The 13,736-nt window shown below is 52.2% G+C and overlaps 2 protein-coding genes across 2 annotated transcripts; one reads left to right on the forward strand and one right to left on the reverse strand.

The window, feature by feature from the left end:
* The first annotated feature begins 412 nt into the window (after positions 1–412).
* On the forward strand, positions 413–6,212 carry BDW70DRAFT_88025 (putative PHD transcription factor (Rum1)). The gene is made up of 5 exons (XM_073745100.1): positions 413–1,014; positions 1,121–2,024; positions 2,084–2,178; positions 2,232–4,894; positions 4,952–6,212. The coding sequence occupies exons 1-5, from the start codon at positions 649–651 to the stop codon at positions 6,075–6,077; spliced, it is 5,154 nt and encodes a 1,717-aa protein (XP_073593758.1). The 5' UTR covers positions 413–648; the 3' UTR covers positions 6,078–6,212.
* A 387-nt stretch (positions 6,213–6,599) lies between these two features.
* Positions 6,600–12,959, reverse strand: BDW70DRAFT_169742 (putative SH3 domain protein (Cyk3); the record flags this gene model as incomplete). Its single annotated transcript, XM_073742762.1, has 14 exons — positions 11,012–12,959; positions 10,825–10,978; positions 10,726–10,788; positions 10,464–10,695; positions 10,328–10,433; positions 9,732–10,288; positions 9,687–9,698; positions 9,635–9,656; positions 9,564–9,601; positions 9,191–9,533; positions 8,915–9,160; positions 8,404–8,487; positions 7,841–7,960; positions 6,600–7,774 (listed from the first exon to the last, which is right to left on the reverse strand). The coding sequence occupies exons 1-14, from the start codon at positions 12,798–12,800 to the stop codon at positions 6,600–6,602; spliced, it is 4,941 nt and encodes a 1,646-aa protein (XP_073593759.1). The 5' UTR covers positions 12,801–12,959.
* Between the last annotated feature and the right edge of the window lie 777 nt (positions 12,960–13,736).

The raw sequence follows: 13,736 nt of genomic DNA on the forward strand, positions 1-13,736 counted from the left end.
CCCAGGGAGCTGCAAACCAGCTGGTTATCAATCTTGATCCAGTGGAAGGTGAGGCTGAAAATCCTATCTACCTTGATCTCCCTGAAGGAAATGAGGACAATCCGATTGTCTTATAAGGTACGTACGAGCTTTCATAATTTTTCTGTACGAACACCAGCACTGCCTAGGGGTACGGGCTGTGTACTTCACCTGAGCATAGCTTGCACCTTTACGTGGTGCTTAGGATGAGTAGCCAGTCGGTGAAACTCAGCAAGCTATCGTGCATATGTAATCAGTTTCTGCTGGCAGAATCTGGGCTGGTACAAACACGTTACGTGTTAAATACGTTTTTGCCCTTTTGTTCGAACAGTATGCCGTAGATCTCTCCACAGGCATCGCCTTCACTTCTTCATTATTCCTCCACTGTTATCTTCCCTCCTCCCCTCGTCCCCTCCTACTTCCCCCCAGCACTTCCTTATCCATCTGCAGCTCTCGCTCATACACTTCGTTCGTTTTCCCAATTTCGTCGCGCGACTGGTGTCATTCGTCTCATTGCTCGCCAGTCTCTCCCATGGGTTTTTCGCATAGGACGCTGGCTTCCTTCCGTCCGCGATAAACGTCCGCGCGCACCCCGTTCGATCCTAATTGTCCAGCTATCGCACCCAAGACATGGTGGCTCCGGCTGCAATGGGAGGGCCTTCGATAGGCACGCAACCGCCAGCGAGTCGTCAGCCCGCCCGTTCTTCAAGCACCCATCCATCTCATTCTCACAATGTGCCCTTGAGCACTCGGCGCTCCGCACCCCTCGATTTATCGACCGTCGAAAGACGAGGTCAGCCCACTGCTCCGCGCGAGCCGACGAGTCGAGTCCGTCCTCACGGCCTGCAAGAGGCACCTACTTTCCGCCCAACCGAGGATGAATTCAGAGACCCCGAGGCATACATTCGCAAGATTGCGCCGGAAGGGAAGAAATATGGTATCTGCAGGATTATTCCTCCAGAGAATTGGCAGCCAACATTTGCTATCGATACCGAGGTATGGCCGTCGCAAGCCTGCCATTTCTCTATGTTATTGCTGCCGGGAACTTCATCCCTTGCAAGAGTTTTTGCTTCCATTCTGAGCTAACATGAACTGTTTTCAGAAATTCCATTTCAAAACCCGTCGACAGGAACTTAATTCGGTCGAAGGAGGTATGCCCCCGCGTTCAGCGTTGCTTGCTGCCGGTGGTACTCCGCAGCTCAGTTCTAACCCAGACCCAGGAACCCGTGCAAACTTGAACTATCTTGACCAACTTGCCAAGTTTCACAAACAGCACGGCACCAACCTTAATCGTTTCCCAAGCGTCGATAAGCGGCCTCTGGACTTGTTTCGGTTGAAAAAAGCTGTCGAAGTTCGCGGCGGTTTCGAGCAGGTGTGTAAGATGAAAAAGTGGGCAGAGATTGGTCGCGACCTCGGATACAGCGGCAAAATCATGTCCTCTCTCTCGACTTCACTCAAGAACTCCTATCAAAGGTGGCTCCAGCCTTACGAGGAGTACCTCCGCGTGGCGAAACCTGGTGTACAACAGCAGCTTGAAATGGAGCATGGTGGTCCCTATACCCCTTCGCCCAACCATTCGCCCATGCCCAAGAATCCCACCCCTCTAGAGGCTGAGACACGCTCTGCGACACCCCATGGCCCTTCCACAGCCTCGCAAAGCGCCCCTCATGACGCCGCAGCGACTCCCGCCAAGAATTCCACACCACCGGTAGATCCTACACCATCTCGACCAATTGCGTCCGGGTTTACGCCTGTAAATGCTGGCGGATTTACTGCTGTAAACAAATCGCCCTCGTTCATCGCGGTGAATAGCGCGCCAGCAATGAAACGGGATCCTGACCATGAAATCGCTACGCCGAAAAGCGTTTCTGAGTACCAGAAAGACTTAACGCCAGTTTCCAATGGTCATGATTCAGTAAAGCGTGCTATTAGCACCGAAAGCGGGTCTCAAGCGGATACGGGAGAACTGGATGTCAACGGACGAAGAAGCAAGAGGCTCAAGAAGGGTATGCTATAATTATAATTATATCGAGATATTTAATATTTATCTAACCAGCGCTTGCAGATACCCCTTTGCCGACAGTTGCAGGCTCACAGATGACTCTCCTTCGTCCCGCCCCTTCACGCTCAAGGAAAAGTGACGCCAGAAAATTTGGCGATGTACGTTCTAGCAAATGCTCATGCTAGGCGGGCGGATTGCTGACTAGTTACAGAAATGTGAGACTTGTGGCAAGTCTGAAGACCGGTCCTCGATCTTAGTATGCGACAGCTGTGACCAAGGCTTCCACAGATATTGCTTAGACCCTCCTTTGCATCATATTCCCGAGTTCGATTGGCATTGCCCCAAGTGTTTAGTTGGTACGGGAGAATTTGGGTTTGAGGAAGGTGGTGTTTACTCCTTGAAGCAATTCCAAGAAAAGGCCAACAACTTCAAAAAGAATTATTTCGCCTCCAAAATGCCGTTTGACCCCGTTCTTAATACTCGTCGGCGAGAGTCTGAAGATGACGTTGAGCGAGAGTTCTGGAGACTGGTTGAAAGCTTGACGGAGACAGTTGAAGTTGAATACGGTGCGGACATTCATTCGACCACCCATGGCAGTGGCTTCCCGACGGTCGAGAGAAATCCGCTCGATCCATATTCAAAAGATCCCTGGAATTTGAATAATCTTCCGTTTCACGGGGAGTCTCTGTTCCGCCATATCAAATCCGATATCTCAGGCATGACAGTCCCCTGGGTCTACGTCGGCATGTGCTTTTCAACCTTTTGCTGGCATAACGAGGATCATTACGCTTACTCTGCAAATTATCAACATTTCGGAGCTACCAAGACTTGGTATGGGATTCCAGGAGCTGACGCCGAAGCATTCGAGGAAGCAATGCGACAAGCGGTCCCTGAACTTTTCGAAGGTCAACCAGACTTGTTATTCCAGCTCGTCACCCTGATGCCACCGGACCAGTTGCGGAAAGCCGGAGTCAATGTCTATGCGCTTGACCAAAGGGCCGGTCAATTTGTCATTACATTCCCTCAGGCTTACCATGCTGGATTCAATCACGGTTTCAACTTCAACGAAGCTGTCAACTTTGCCCCTGTGGACTGGGAACCCTTTGGCGCGGCGGGCGTCGAACGTCTTCAGGCCTTCCGTAGACACCCGTGCTTCTCACATGATGAACTACTTTTCACCGCGGCTGCCAGGGACACGTCAATATCCACGGCCAAATGGCTTGCCCCAGCACTTCAAAGGACATGCTCTCGTGAGTTAGCCGAACGAGCATCGTTTGCTACGCGTCATCGAGAGGCAGCGCCTCACAACTGTGCTTTACTTACCGATGACCCGCCTCCTACCGGAGAATGTCAGCTAGGGTTCCTGATCGAGGATAAAGACCTCCCAGAGGAGGATTATCAATGCCATTATTGCAAGGCCTACATCTTCTTGACTCAATTTAAGTGCCACAAGTCCGGGAAAACACTATGCCTGGTACACCTGGATGCACATGATTGCTGTGGAGAACCGCTGTCGAAAAGGTTGCTGGGCCCGGATCACACACTACGCTACAGAGTCAGCGACACGGAGTTGAAAAACATGGTCTTGAAGGTCCAAGAGCGTTCCAGGATCCCGGAAGCCTGGGGACAGAAACTTGACAATATTCTGGAAGATGATCCGAAGCCCCAGTTGAAGGTCCTTCATAGCCTACTTAATGAAGGTGAGAAAATCCCATACCATTTACCTGGTCTCCAAGAGCTTGCGGCCTTCGTTCAGCGCTGCGATAAGTGGGTTGAGGAAGCAACCAACTACATTACGCGGAAGCAGCAGAACCGAAGGAAGAATGAGAAAGCTTGGCGCAAGACTACTTCCAAGGCCTCGCAGCTGGAAGAACGTGACCGTGAAGTTCGCAGGGTAGAAAACATCTACGCCCTTCTTGCAGAGGCTGATAAACTGTCATTCGACTGTCCACAGATGGCGGCTCTGGAAGAGAAAACCCGCGAGATCGAGAAATTCCGCCTGGACGTTAGCGCTGCGCTCGCGAATCCGCATACCCGGTCAATACAGGAAGTCGAAGAGCTCGTGGAAAACTCCCGGAATTTCAACGTGGATCTACCGGAAGTGGAGGACCTGGAACACATTGTCAGACAAATGAAGTGGAACGAGGATGCAGGTCGCAGACGTGGCCAATATCTGACACTCAAGGACTGCCAGGAGCTTATCTTAGCTGGTGAACAGCTGGGACTTTCGGAAGCGAATGAACACCTTGCGCATTTCAAGGACCTGTGTCGTCATGGTGAGGCTTGGGAAGCGAAAGCTAAGGAATTAATGTCGGTCGAGGCGGTCCACTACCAACAGCTGGAGGCCTTGTCGGCGCAGGCGAACCGAGTTCCCGTCTCCCCAGAGACACTCGCAGCTGTAGATGCAATATTGACCAAACAACGTGAAGCTCAGAAACGGATCCAAAGCTTGTATGAGAGGAGCAAGGACCCGGACTACAAGAAACGGCCCCTTTACAAGGAAGTACGAGAATTAATGGAGTCGCTGGAAGAGCTGAACAGTCGGCCAACCGGCGCAATTGACCTGGAGCGTGAGCAGAAACGGCATGAAGACTGGATGAGGAAGGGGAAAAAGCTGTTTGGGAAGGCTAATGCTCCTCTGCATATACTAAAATCGCACATGGAGTATGTTGAGAAGAGAAATTTCTACTGTTTCGACCTAGAAGATCGTTTTCGGCCTCCTGTCGAGCCAGCGTCAAGGGACAATAGCCCTGACGGCCAGGGAGGGGACGTGCAGCAATACTACGGGCAGTCTACAGCGAAGCGAGATGTTTTCTGTATTTGCAGGCATTCTGAAGCTGGAATGATGATCGAGTGCGAGATTTGCGGAGAATGGTAAGCAAACTCATTTTTACAACCAATGTTCCATCTCTGATCATGACACTGGGACAGGTACCATGGAAAATGTCTGAAGATTGCTCGGGGCAAGGTCAAAGAGTGCGATAAATACACTTGTCCGATTTGTGACTGGCGGCAGAAGATCCCCCGAGATGCTGCTCGCCCGAAGCTTGAAGATCTACAAGAATGGCAGTCCGAAATTCCTAGCCTCCCATTCCAACCTGATGAAGAGCAAATTCTAGAAAGAATCATCAACCAGGCGACCGCCTTCCGTGAGTTCCTGCAGCGTTACACCAATACTGCGTGTACGACCACCGAAGAAGTTCCCACTCTGGTCTTCTATTTGCGCAAAATCGAAGGAGCTGAGGTTCTACTTGCCTATGAGACGAATTTGTTCCGGCAAGAGATTCACAAGTGGCAGCCCGTTGCTCCAGAGCCTCCGCCAATTCTGGAGCAATCCCTTTCGACCAGGAAGCCCCGGCCAACAAAACAGCAGAAATTGATGGCTCGAATGGGTATACAAAGCCCCGAAGATCTTCCTCCACATCTGCGTCCCAAGCAGACAAACCCGGCGAAGCGCAAGTCTATCGATACCCAAGCTAGCCGGCCTCCGACCATGCAGCCGGCTTCTCAAACCTCTGGCGACAATACAAGTACAGACTCGCGCATAGGACCCACATTGGCGCCAAACGATGCGCAGAGCGCCCCGTACCCGTTTTCTGCAAGCTATCCACTTCCTGCAAGTGACACGGCGTCGGCATTTGCACCCGAAACTTCGGCCTTTCTACCTCATGTCTCCGCAGATTCCGCTTCGTTTCCCCCAAGGTCCCCCACCCCTCCTCATGGTCTCCCCTCATCTCTTTTTAGCCCGCCCCGTTACTCGCGGACTGCTACGGGTGGTCCTTCCGGGATTGACATTGACCATTCAAACCCCTTCGGTAGTAGTCCTCGGAACTTGGACGATGTATTCGCCGACCTTACCAACCAGGATGCCGACCCGGAACCTGAGCAAGATCCTGAACACATGGAGAACACTCACGCAAACGAAGCTTTGGAGTTGCTTGACGTCGGCAACGACAGGGAAAGTTCCGCTCCTATGCCTGACGGGGAAGTCGAAAATAGACCACAAGAAGTTAATAGTCAGCCTGAGCCGGAAGTCGAAGCCACTGCGGCCGCTTAGTTCCATCTGCTTCATTCAACATCTTATTCCTCACCACTATTCACCTCCACTTCGCCATCCATGGATCCGTGACCTGGTCCTTTCTACTTCACAATGTGTTTCTACAAGATTGGGTGGTTCGCTAGCGCTGCGATGTATGATTTATTAATGTCTGATGTGACTGATATGCCTCTCTTCCTTTTGATTTGCTATCTTTAGCTTCGCGCGCGGTGTCTGGTTTTCCTAAAAATGTTCTACTTTGTAGGTATGGCTTCGTGATTGTTCGGTGTATGAGGGTTCGGGTTGATGCAATTGTTGTTTTGCACCTGCCTTCTGCTTCCCAATTTGGCTGGGAATGCGCATGGACGGTGGCACTTGTGCCCCATGTTCAGCTTGAAGCTTTCTCCCCTTTGTTCATACAGTGTATACAGTGTACGAGTAGTCCCTTTTCCTTCTTTTTCCTTTTATAATATTATGTTTTCATTCATAGATTCTATCTGAATTTGATTCAACTAAACCACTTTCCGAACCTTGTACATTGCTTTATGTGTTCGCGTATGCTCCCAGCGCAGACTGTCCGCCTGTGTGGATAAACAAGACATTGACCTGTTCCTCTTCTTGATTCCTATGAGTAGCGGGGCTGGCTAATAAATCTCTCTCTATCTCCCCTTCGGCAACCCAATGCATCATGCCCCTCGCCACTTTTGCCGTATACACAGGATCAAGTATGACTTCTTCCTTCTCTGCCATCAGAGAGAGCATATCATTGGTCTTTGCATCTAGCACACCATATCTCTCTCCCGCGAACCGGTCATCCAGGACAACATCGTCCATTGTAATATCAGTCTGGGGGTTCAACCCGATCAATTCCCCTGCGCCTCGTGCAAAGCGCAAGATGCGTTCTTCGTGATACCTCTTTCGCATCGTCGGGGAGGTAAGAATCCCTATGACCCGGCGCGTTCTTTGTCCTCGTGTTTGTTCGTGCGGTTGTGAGTTCTCCATCTTCTCGAGTAGTTTGAAGCCCGCAATCAGTCCGCCGACTGTACTCCCACTCCCACATGCGACGAAGATGTAATCGAAACGCCGCTGTTTGATACCGTAATCACCACCATCATCATTCGGTGATCTCAGAATGTCCTTCTCCTGCGCAGCAATTTCAAACGCACACCTTGCATACCCCAAACCCCCCAGCGGATGCAGGCTCGCCCCAGACGGGATCCAGTAGGGAACCTTTCCCTCTGCTCTGAGCTCATCCAGAACCTCCTCAACAATATCATCTTGTGTCTTTGGGGCCACAGGCTTCTCGAACATCCTCACATCTGCACCAAGCAACTTCACAATCTGGACATTTCCCGTTCTCAAAAACGCCGCTTTGTCCTTCGCACTGACTAAACCGCCCCCCGTGCCCTTGTGCAGGAGTACTACAGATTCTAGGCCTATCCTCGAAGCCACGGAGGCTACCTGGACCGCGTGGTTACTCTGGATTGCGCCCTCTGTGACGAGAGTCGTAACTTTTCCTTTCCCGTGCATTGGTGTAGGTACATCAGCTGCAATGCCAGCACCATATCTCGGACTGGAAGATAGGATATCTGGCACAATGTACTCCAATTTTCGGTACTTGTTCCCCGCACATGCGAGCGGGGAAGAATGGTCTTCGCGCTTGGTGTAGAGGGATACGCGGATGCCCCTTGTGCGCGCTCCTTGAGACCGAGTGCTGCCTGGTGCTGAGTGTGTTGTTGATGCTGAGGCTGAAGCTGAGGCCGGGGCCGGGGCCGGAGCTAAACCAGACAGGCTCTGCAGGGGGTGGATAGGCGAAGAGAACGGGTAGAGCAGGCTTACCCGTGGAATTGTGGCGAAGGGGTCTGGCAGGTTAAGTCTGGGTGACATCTTCGTGTTTGCTTGCTCTTTGTATATGTGCGGAGTTTAATTACCTTATTTACTGACTAGATAGGCACAAGACGATCTGTAGTCTGCGTCAGTCACTATACTCCATTTTAAAGGACGAAGTAAACTGGAGACGGCTAGATTTCTCATTCATATGAGACAATCTACTTACTCAAAAGGCCAGGCGAGGTAGGTTTAGGTGCCAAATATCAATCCCAAAGTGTCAATAGTGGGGTGAACTCGAAGAAACCTGTTGTTGAGGCGGGTTCGCTCCTTCCTATTTCGGTAACGGGTATGGTACCATAGGGCGGTCTGGGATGCGGTGGGCTCACAGGGTCCATTTTGACAGATCTATTTTCCACCTACTTCGATTCCATCATCGACATGTGCCTGATCGCGATGGCAATCTTGCGACTTGAACTTCTAATTGATGTATATGATTACAGCGTGCAGCACTAGATACCTAGTCCGACAGTCCAGAAAATTGACATGAAGAGAGTAGCTACTCGAACAAGACGCGCAATGAGAAGAGCAGGAAAGTGACAAGCTCGAGTCTATCGCTATAACATAGCCAGAGGGATCTAGTTTAGCAAGCATGCGACGGCCCAAATATCAATGGAGGCTAAGGTCAGGCGGTCAAGATACAAGAGAACACTGAGCTTGAAAACACCGCTTCGCAATGAGTAAAATTTCCAACAACTCCGGCCATGTAGATGGTAGTAGTAGAAAGTACCCAGATACCTAAATGTCCAGTCCCCACCGGCGAGATGCAATGCAATCATGATGCGCTAGATGAAGTAGTTAAAGAAGAAGAAGGCCCCCAGCATAAACTGGGTTCTCATTTATGATGTAATGCAATGTGGAGATGCAAAAGCAAAGTCCGGGGCCAATGCAAAGATATTAGAAACATTCCCATTCACAAAAGACACACCACCGCGCGACACGGTCCGCCAGGACTAGTCCTCTCCAGGGACCGCGTTCACCAATCTTGATGACCGTTTCCCAGACGCTACCGTCCGCGGTACATTCGCTTGGCGAGTCGGAGGTCTTTGGGCTGCTGATCATGTGGTCGGCTTTGCGGGTGAGGCGTAGAATCTTGCCAGAGGGTGATTGTATTGCGAGCTTGGCAGGCTTTTCCCGTCCTGAATTAGAGCGAGTAGAGGAGATGGCCGAGGTGGAGGCGGAGAACTCGTTGGATACTGTTGAAACGGTTGACCCCCCTGCAGAGCTCGAAACCATACTGAGCGCACTCGCAGGTCGGGAGAAGACTGACGGAGAGATGCGCCCGCTGAAGCTATTTTCATTGCTAGATGTTTGAGGTGTGGGCGTTGAGGGATGTTGGCGGACAGCAAATACGAATGTGTTGTTGACAGCCAGCTTAGCACACTGCGGTTGAATAATGTACAAGTCGTGGCGTTGAGCATGAGGGGTGGGATGGCGAAGGACAAATTCATATGGAGGATTTTCTCCGGTGTGGATGATTGGGAGTGCAAAGGCAAGCGGGTGAGGTATGTCTCGGCTGGAGTGCATGAGCCCCTTTCGGCCGGCATAAACTTTGACCATGCCTTGCCCTTCGTCGCCGGGTAAAACAGCCTTGATGGTTATCCGTTTTTGACCATTGACCCAATCTGGCTGGACAAGTGCTCGTTTCCGCACAATTTCTCCACTCTCAAAGAAGTCCCCGTCGGCATCACGAGCGAATCCAGGCGCCTCGACCTCCGCAGCACATTCTACGTCCGCTGGAACTAGTATGCGAACCTGAAGGACTTCCAGTCCTTCCACCCGAAATACACTGGTGTCATAATCTGGAAATTGCAACCCCATTTTGAAATATGTCGGACAAACTGTGGGAAGTGCGAGGAGGACATCCGGAGAGATAGGGGGACAAATATGCTGCCCCTCAGGCTCAAGCGGCACATGTGTATAGCAGAGCTCGAGAGGTCGGGCTAAGAAATACCAAGACTCGGCCACCGTCGTATTCGTAGTCACAAATTGGTTTCTTAGTGGGTTCGTTGGATTAGCGAGAGAACAATCCATGAAGCGCCAGTCACCATCAACGAGCACCGCATTCCACCAATGATTCGGACGCGAAAGACTGTCCAAATCGAACACCTCACCTGGTGGTTTGAGAAAACCTTCAATTGCGTCGGCATGTATGCCAACTGCAGCGCACATCTCGCGAACCAGATAGGCGACTTCTTGAGCACAGCCTCTCTTGGTTTGGAGAACACGCTTCAGATCAATGTCGGCATCTTCGATTGGCTCGTCCCACGCAATCTTCTCGCTCACCCAGGTAAATATAGCGCGCAGCCTCTGGACATCACTCTTGTATGGGCGGCAGACGTATCCTTGCGCAAGACTCATTGGATTAGTCATTGGAGGGAGACTGTTGACGAAACGGGCGCTCTTGTCGACGAGGGTAAGGTTGACGTTGCCAAAATCAGTGGGCTCGCTGATGGGTAGGCCGTCGATACTCTCTTCCCCTTCGGCGGTCTCATATAGTTCTTCCACTGCGTATATGACCGGATGGTCCATCATCTGACACCTCTCTGCTCTCTCGATTCTCTCGTTTCGACTGGGGGAGGATGCTCGGTTCACATCGCGCCGCACTTGTACCCAGTCCATGGGGTTATTGCCCGTGCCCATCTCGCGCGCAGCTGTATCTCGATGCGAGTGCGATGACCTGATTGGTGAGATGGCTCTCCCCTTGGTCGGAGAAAAAGACCCTCCGCTTTGTCCAACGGCAATGCTACTTCTGGCGTTTGCGGCGCCGGTCTTTGCTGACTCAAGTATTTTCTTGAAGAACCCTTGCTTCTTCGCCTTTGGTGTGGCCAGTCCTCCAAACACACTGTTCGGTTCTTCTGGCGTAGTGGCCGATGTTGACCAAGGAATGGCAGAAGAGGCGCCCTGTCGGGAAGTGTTATGACTGGAATGGTAGGATATGCCGCTCATAGGCGATTCAGGACGTGGCATTCGCGTGAGATCGCTGAAACCTCTCGACCGGACCGTATCTACTGCCGTGCTAGGCCTTTCGCCTGCTGCAATACCCCTCCTTGCGTAGCTTCCAGCACTTGTTGCGCTGAAACCTCCAGCGGAAGCGCCGCTCATCAGACTCTGGCTCGTTCTGTCCGTGCTTGAAGTTTGGTTGGTGGCATTGCTGTGCACGCCACTTGAGGAGTTCGTCGTATTCGACGATTTGGTAAAGCTTCGATTCAACATATCATTCCTGAGATCATGTCCGGACCGCCGGCTTCGTAAGGACGGCAAGTGGGCGGGTATAGAGTTGTGCCGTCCATGATACGATCCATGCCTTGGGGGCGGTGGTGGAGGCATGTCATCATCCTCCTCGTTGTTCTCAACCGGAGGCTGTATGTCTTCGGAGCCTCGACGTCCTTGTTCCTGCATCTGGCGGAGTCGGCTTTCCATCCGTTGCACGTAGTTGTTGATCTGCGGCGGCCCCTCAATAAAAGGATCATGCGTGTAGACACTGTTTCTATGCACAGCATCGCTATGGTAAAACTCGTTTTCTCCTTCGAATCCCAATGATGTTAAGGGCCGATTATTCCTTTGTGGGTGACGGCCTTCACGCAACGAGTCAAAAGCGGCCGGTGACCAGGGATTATTGAATTCAGGCTGCGGAGACGGCGAACGTGAGTCTCGTGGCATTCCCATATCTTCTAGCGAAGTCATCACATCTTCCATTGCGTCTCGCAATGGGGAGGGCGTTTGCCCGTTCGCGTCTGAATGACCGGCTGGAGACGGAGTCCTCGTGAAGACCACATAGCGATCGTTCATATCCAATTGGTGTGGAACGGCCGCGCTTGGGGAAGGCTGACGTTGGACCGCAACTCTGTGAGGCGGCGGCGGAGGAGGCGGTGGAGAGTCTTCGCGTTCCGTAAGCTGCAGAGGAGAGATCTCTCGGGACGACTGATGCGACAGTTGACTGTGATTGTGCATGGGGACTGAGGGCGACAAAGGCGAGTGATGCGCGATCTCTGGAAGCTGTGGTCGAGGAGATGCCGAACGAGACCAGGAATGTGAATCCTGAACATGACTGTACATGGGGACTGATGGAGATACTAGGGGCGAATGACGTCCAAAATCAGGAAGTTGAGGTCGAGGGGGGCCTGCATGCGACGAGTAATGCGACGTCTGGGCATGACCGTATGTCGGCCCTGCAGGAGATAGCAGAGGCGAATTATGCGTGACTTCAGGGAGCTGAGGTCGGGGTGATACTGCTCGAGACGGAGGCCGAGAACGAGAACGACTCGAAATGTCGTGCTGCTGAGGCGCTGGCTCTTGCGACGGGTGGGGTGAAACTCCTCTAGACGGCGGCCGGGCAATTGAAAGAGGCCGTGATAAGGAGCTTTGTTGTCTGTTTGCTCTAGTTGGCGTGCGCCCTGTCTTCGTTCGTCGAGAAAGACTGCCATCTCGTGGAGGTGTCTGGGGGATCGTGCTCCCGACAAGCGACGTCGAAGACGCGCTGCCTCCAGAGCCAGACGGCGCAAGAGCTTCCTTATGGGCCTGAAACGGCTTTCTGAAGACGGTCTTCTGCTTCTTTGGAGCGGAAGTTGGGTTTGTGATTGGAGAGGCAGCTGCTGGGAGCATAGGACTAGTCGACCGAGTAACCGGTACAAAATCCTCCCCTAGCAGTTGAACGAAATTGGATGGAAACAGTCCCACCATGCGCCGGTCCCTTCGTAGGCGGCCCATCCACCATTGTCCGTCCCCCGCATTCAGGCATTCAATCAAGTCACCTTCTACAAACCCCAGATCGCTTTTCGCTTCTCCTCCCCATGAATATATTGCCCGACACCAGCAGGGGAACCGGGTCGGGAGCTGAGGTGTGGGGGCTGCCATTCCGGCAAACTAACGTACACCAGCACCCGCAACAGGTCTCCGCGCCGGTGACGACGGACAGAGGCAAGAGAACGGTAGACGAATCACTCAATTGGTTCGACAGCTTGTCTTTTAATAGACTCTGCTATTCTGAAAAGCCACGGCAATGGAAGAAAGGACTCGAAGGGGTACGCGCAGGAACACAAGCATGGTACGGCGGAGCGGAGGAAGGCCCAAGGGAGTGGCTGGGAGACGGGCGGGGAGAGATAGAGCCTGACAGGACCCGCCCTGTTGCCGGTCGAGAATAAAGAGAAAGCGAGAAGGCAAGGAGAGAATAGAAAAAGAGAGGGATCGAGAGAGGAGCAAGGGACGGCGAATGCGAGAGGAGCAGGTGAGAGTTGGAGGAACAACAGACGGTGACGCCCGAAGTTGTTTTGCTGCTTGTTGACTCGTTGCTTGCCGCTGGGCGGAGGCCCGTGTTTACGTGGGAGCCCGACCGGGACTAGCGTGGTCTGCTATCGATAAGCTTATCCTTGCCTCTTCTTCCTCAGTGCTCCTTCCCCAATACCTTTCCCCATCCACCACCATCTTGTCTCTCTTCTTCGTTCATAGATCTGCCCTGTACTTCATCTTGCATGGTCTCAAACTCAAGCACTGTGCATACACTGACACGATCTCCTCTTCACTTCGTTGCTGACTAGCAAACCGTCGGGAGTACTAATATTTACTAGTAAATCCATGGTTCCTCTCCGATCCCGCGCAAGCACCCGTGGTCAGGGTCCGCAATCTACTGCGACCAAGCAATGCTTGAGTTAAGCTGAAGCTGCTTTATTTTTGTTTTCCATGAACACCGGCAGCAATAATCGCCGGCTTCTCTTTTGATTCGGAATCTTGGAATCCTGATCGACCCAGAAAAAGCTTAGACGCTCAGCCTATCGCGGCATTCCACCAAAGCCA

The sequence above is a fragment of the Aspergillus foveolatus genome (assembly GCF_047715535.1).
Source record: "Aspergillus foveolatus strain CBS 279.81 unplaced genomic scaffold BDW70scaffold_44, whole genome shotgun sequence".
In the NCBI taxonomy this organism is placed as follows: Eukaryota; Fungi; Ascomycota; class Eurotiomycetes; order Eurotiales; family Aspergillaceae; genus Aspergillus; species Aspergillus foveolatus.

What these genes read in the sequence shown, in the direction of transcription:
- BDW70DRAFT_88025 (XM_073745100.1), top strand. Translation starts at nt 649, where the DNA reads ATGGTGGCTCCGGCTGCAATGGGAGGGCCTTCGATAGGCACGCAACCG. An exon ending in CATTTGCTATCGATACCGAG is followed by an intron (nt 1,015 to 1,120) that starts GTATGGCCGTCG and finishes AACTGTTTTCAG; the next exon opens with AAATTCCATTTCAAAACCCG. An exon ending in ACGCCAGAAAATTTGGCGAT is followed by an intron (nt 2,179 to 2,231) that starts GTACGTTCTAGC and finishes GACTAGTTACAG; the next exon opens with AAATGTGAGACTTGTGGCAA.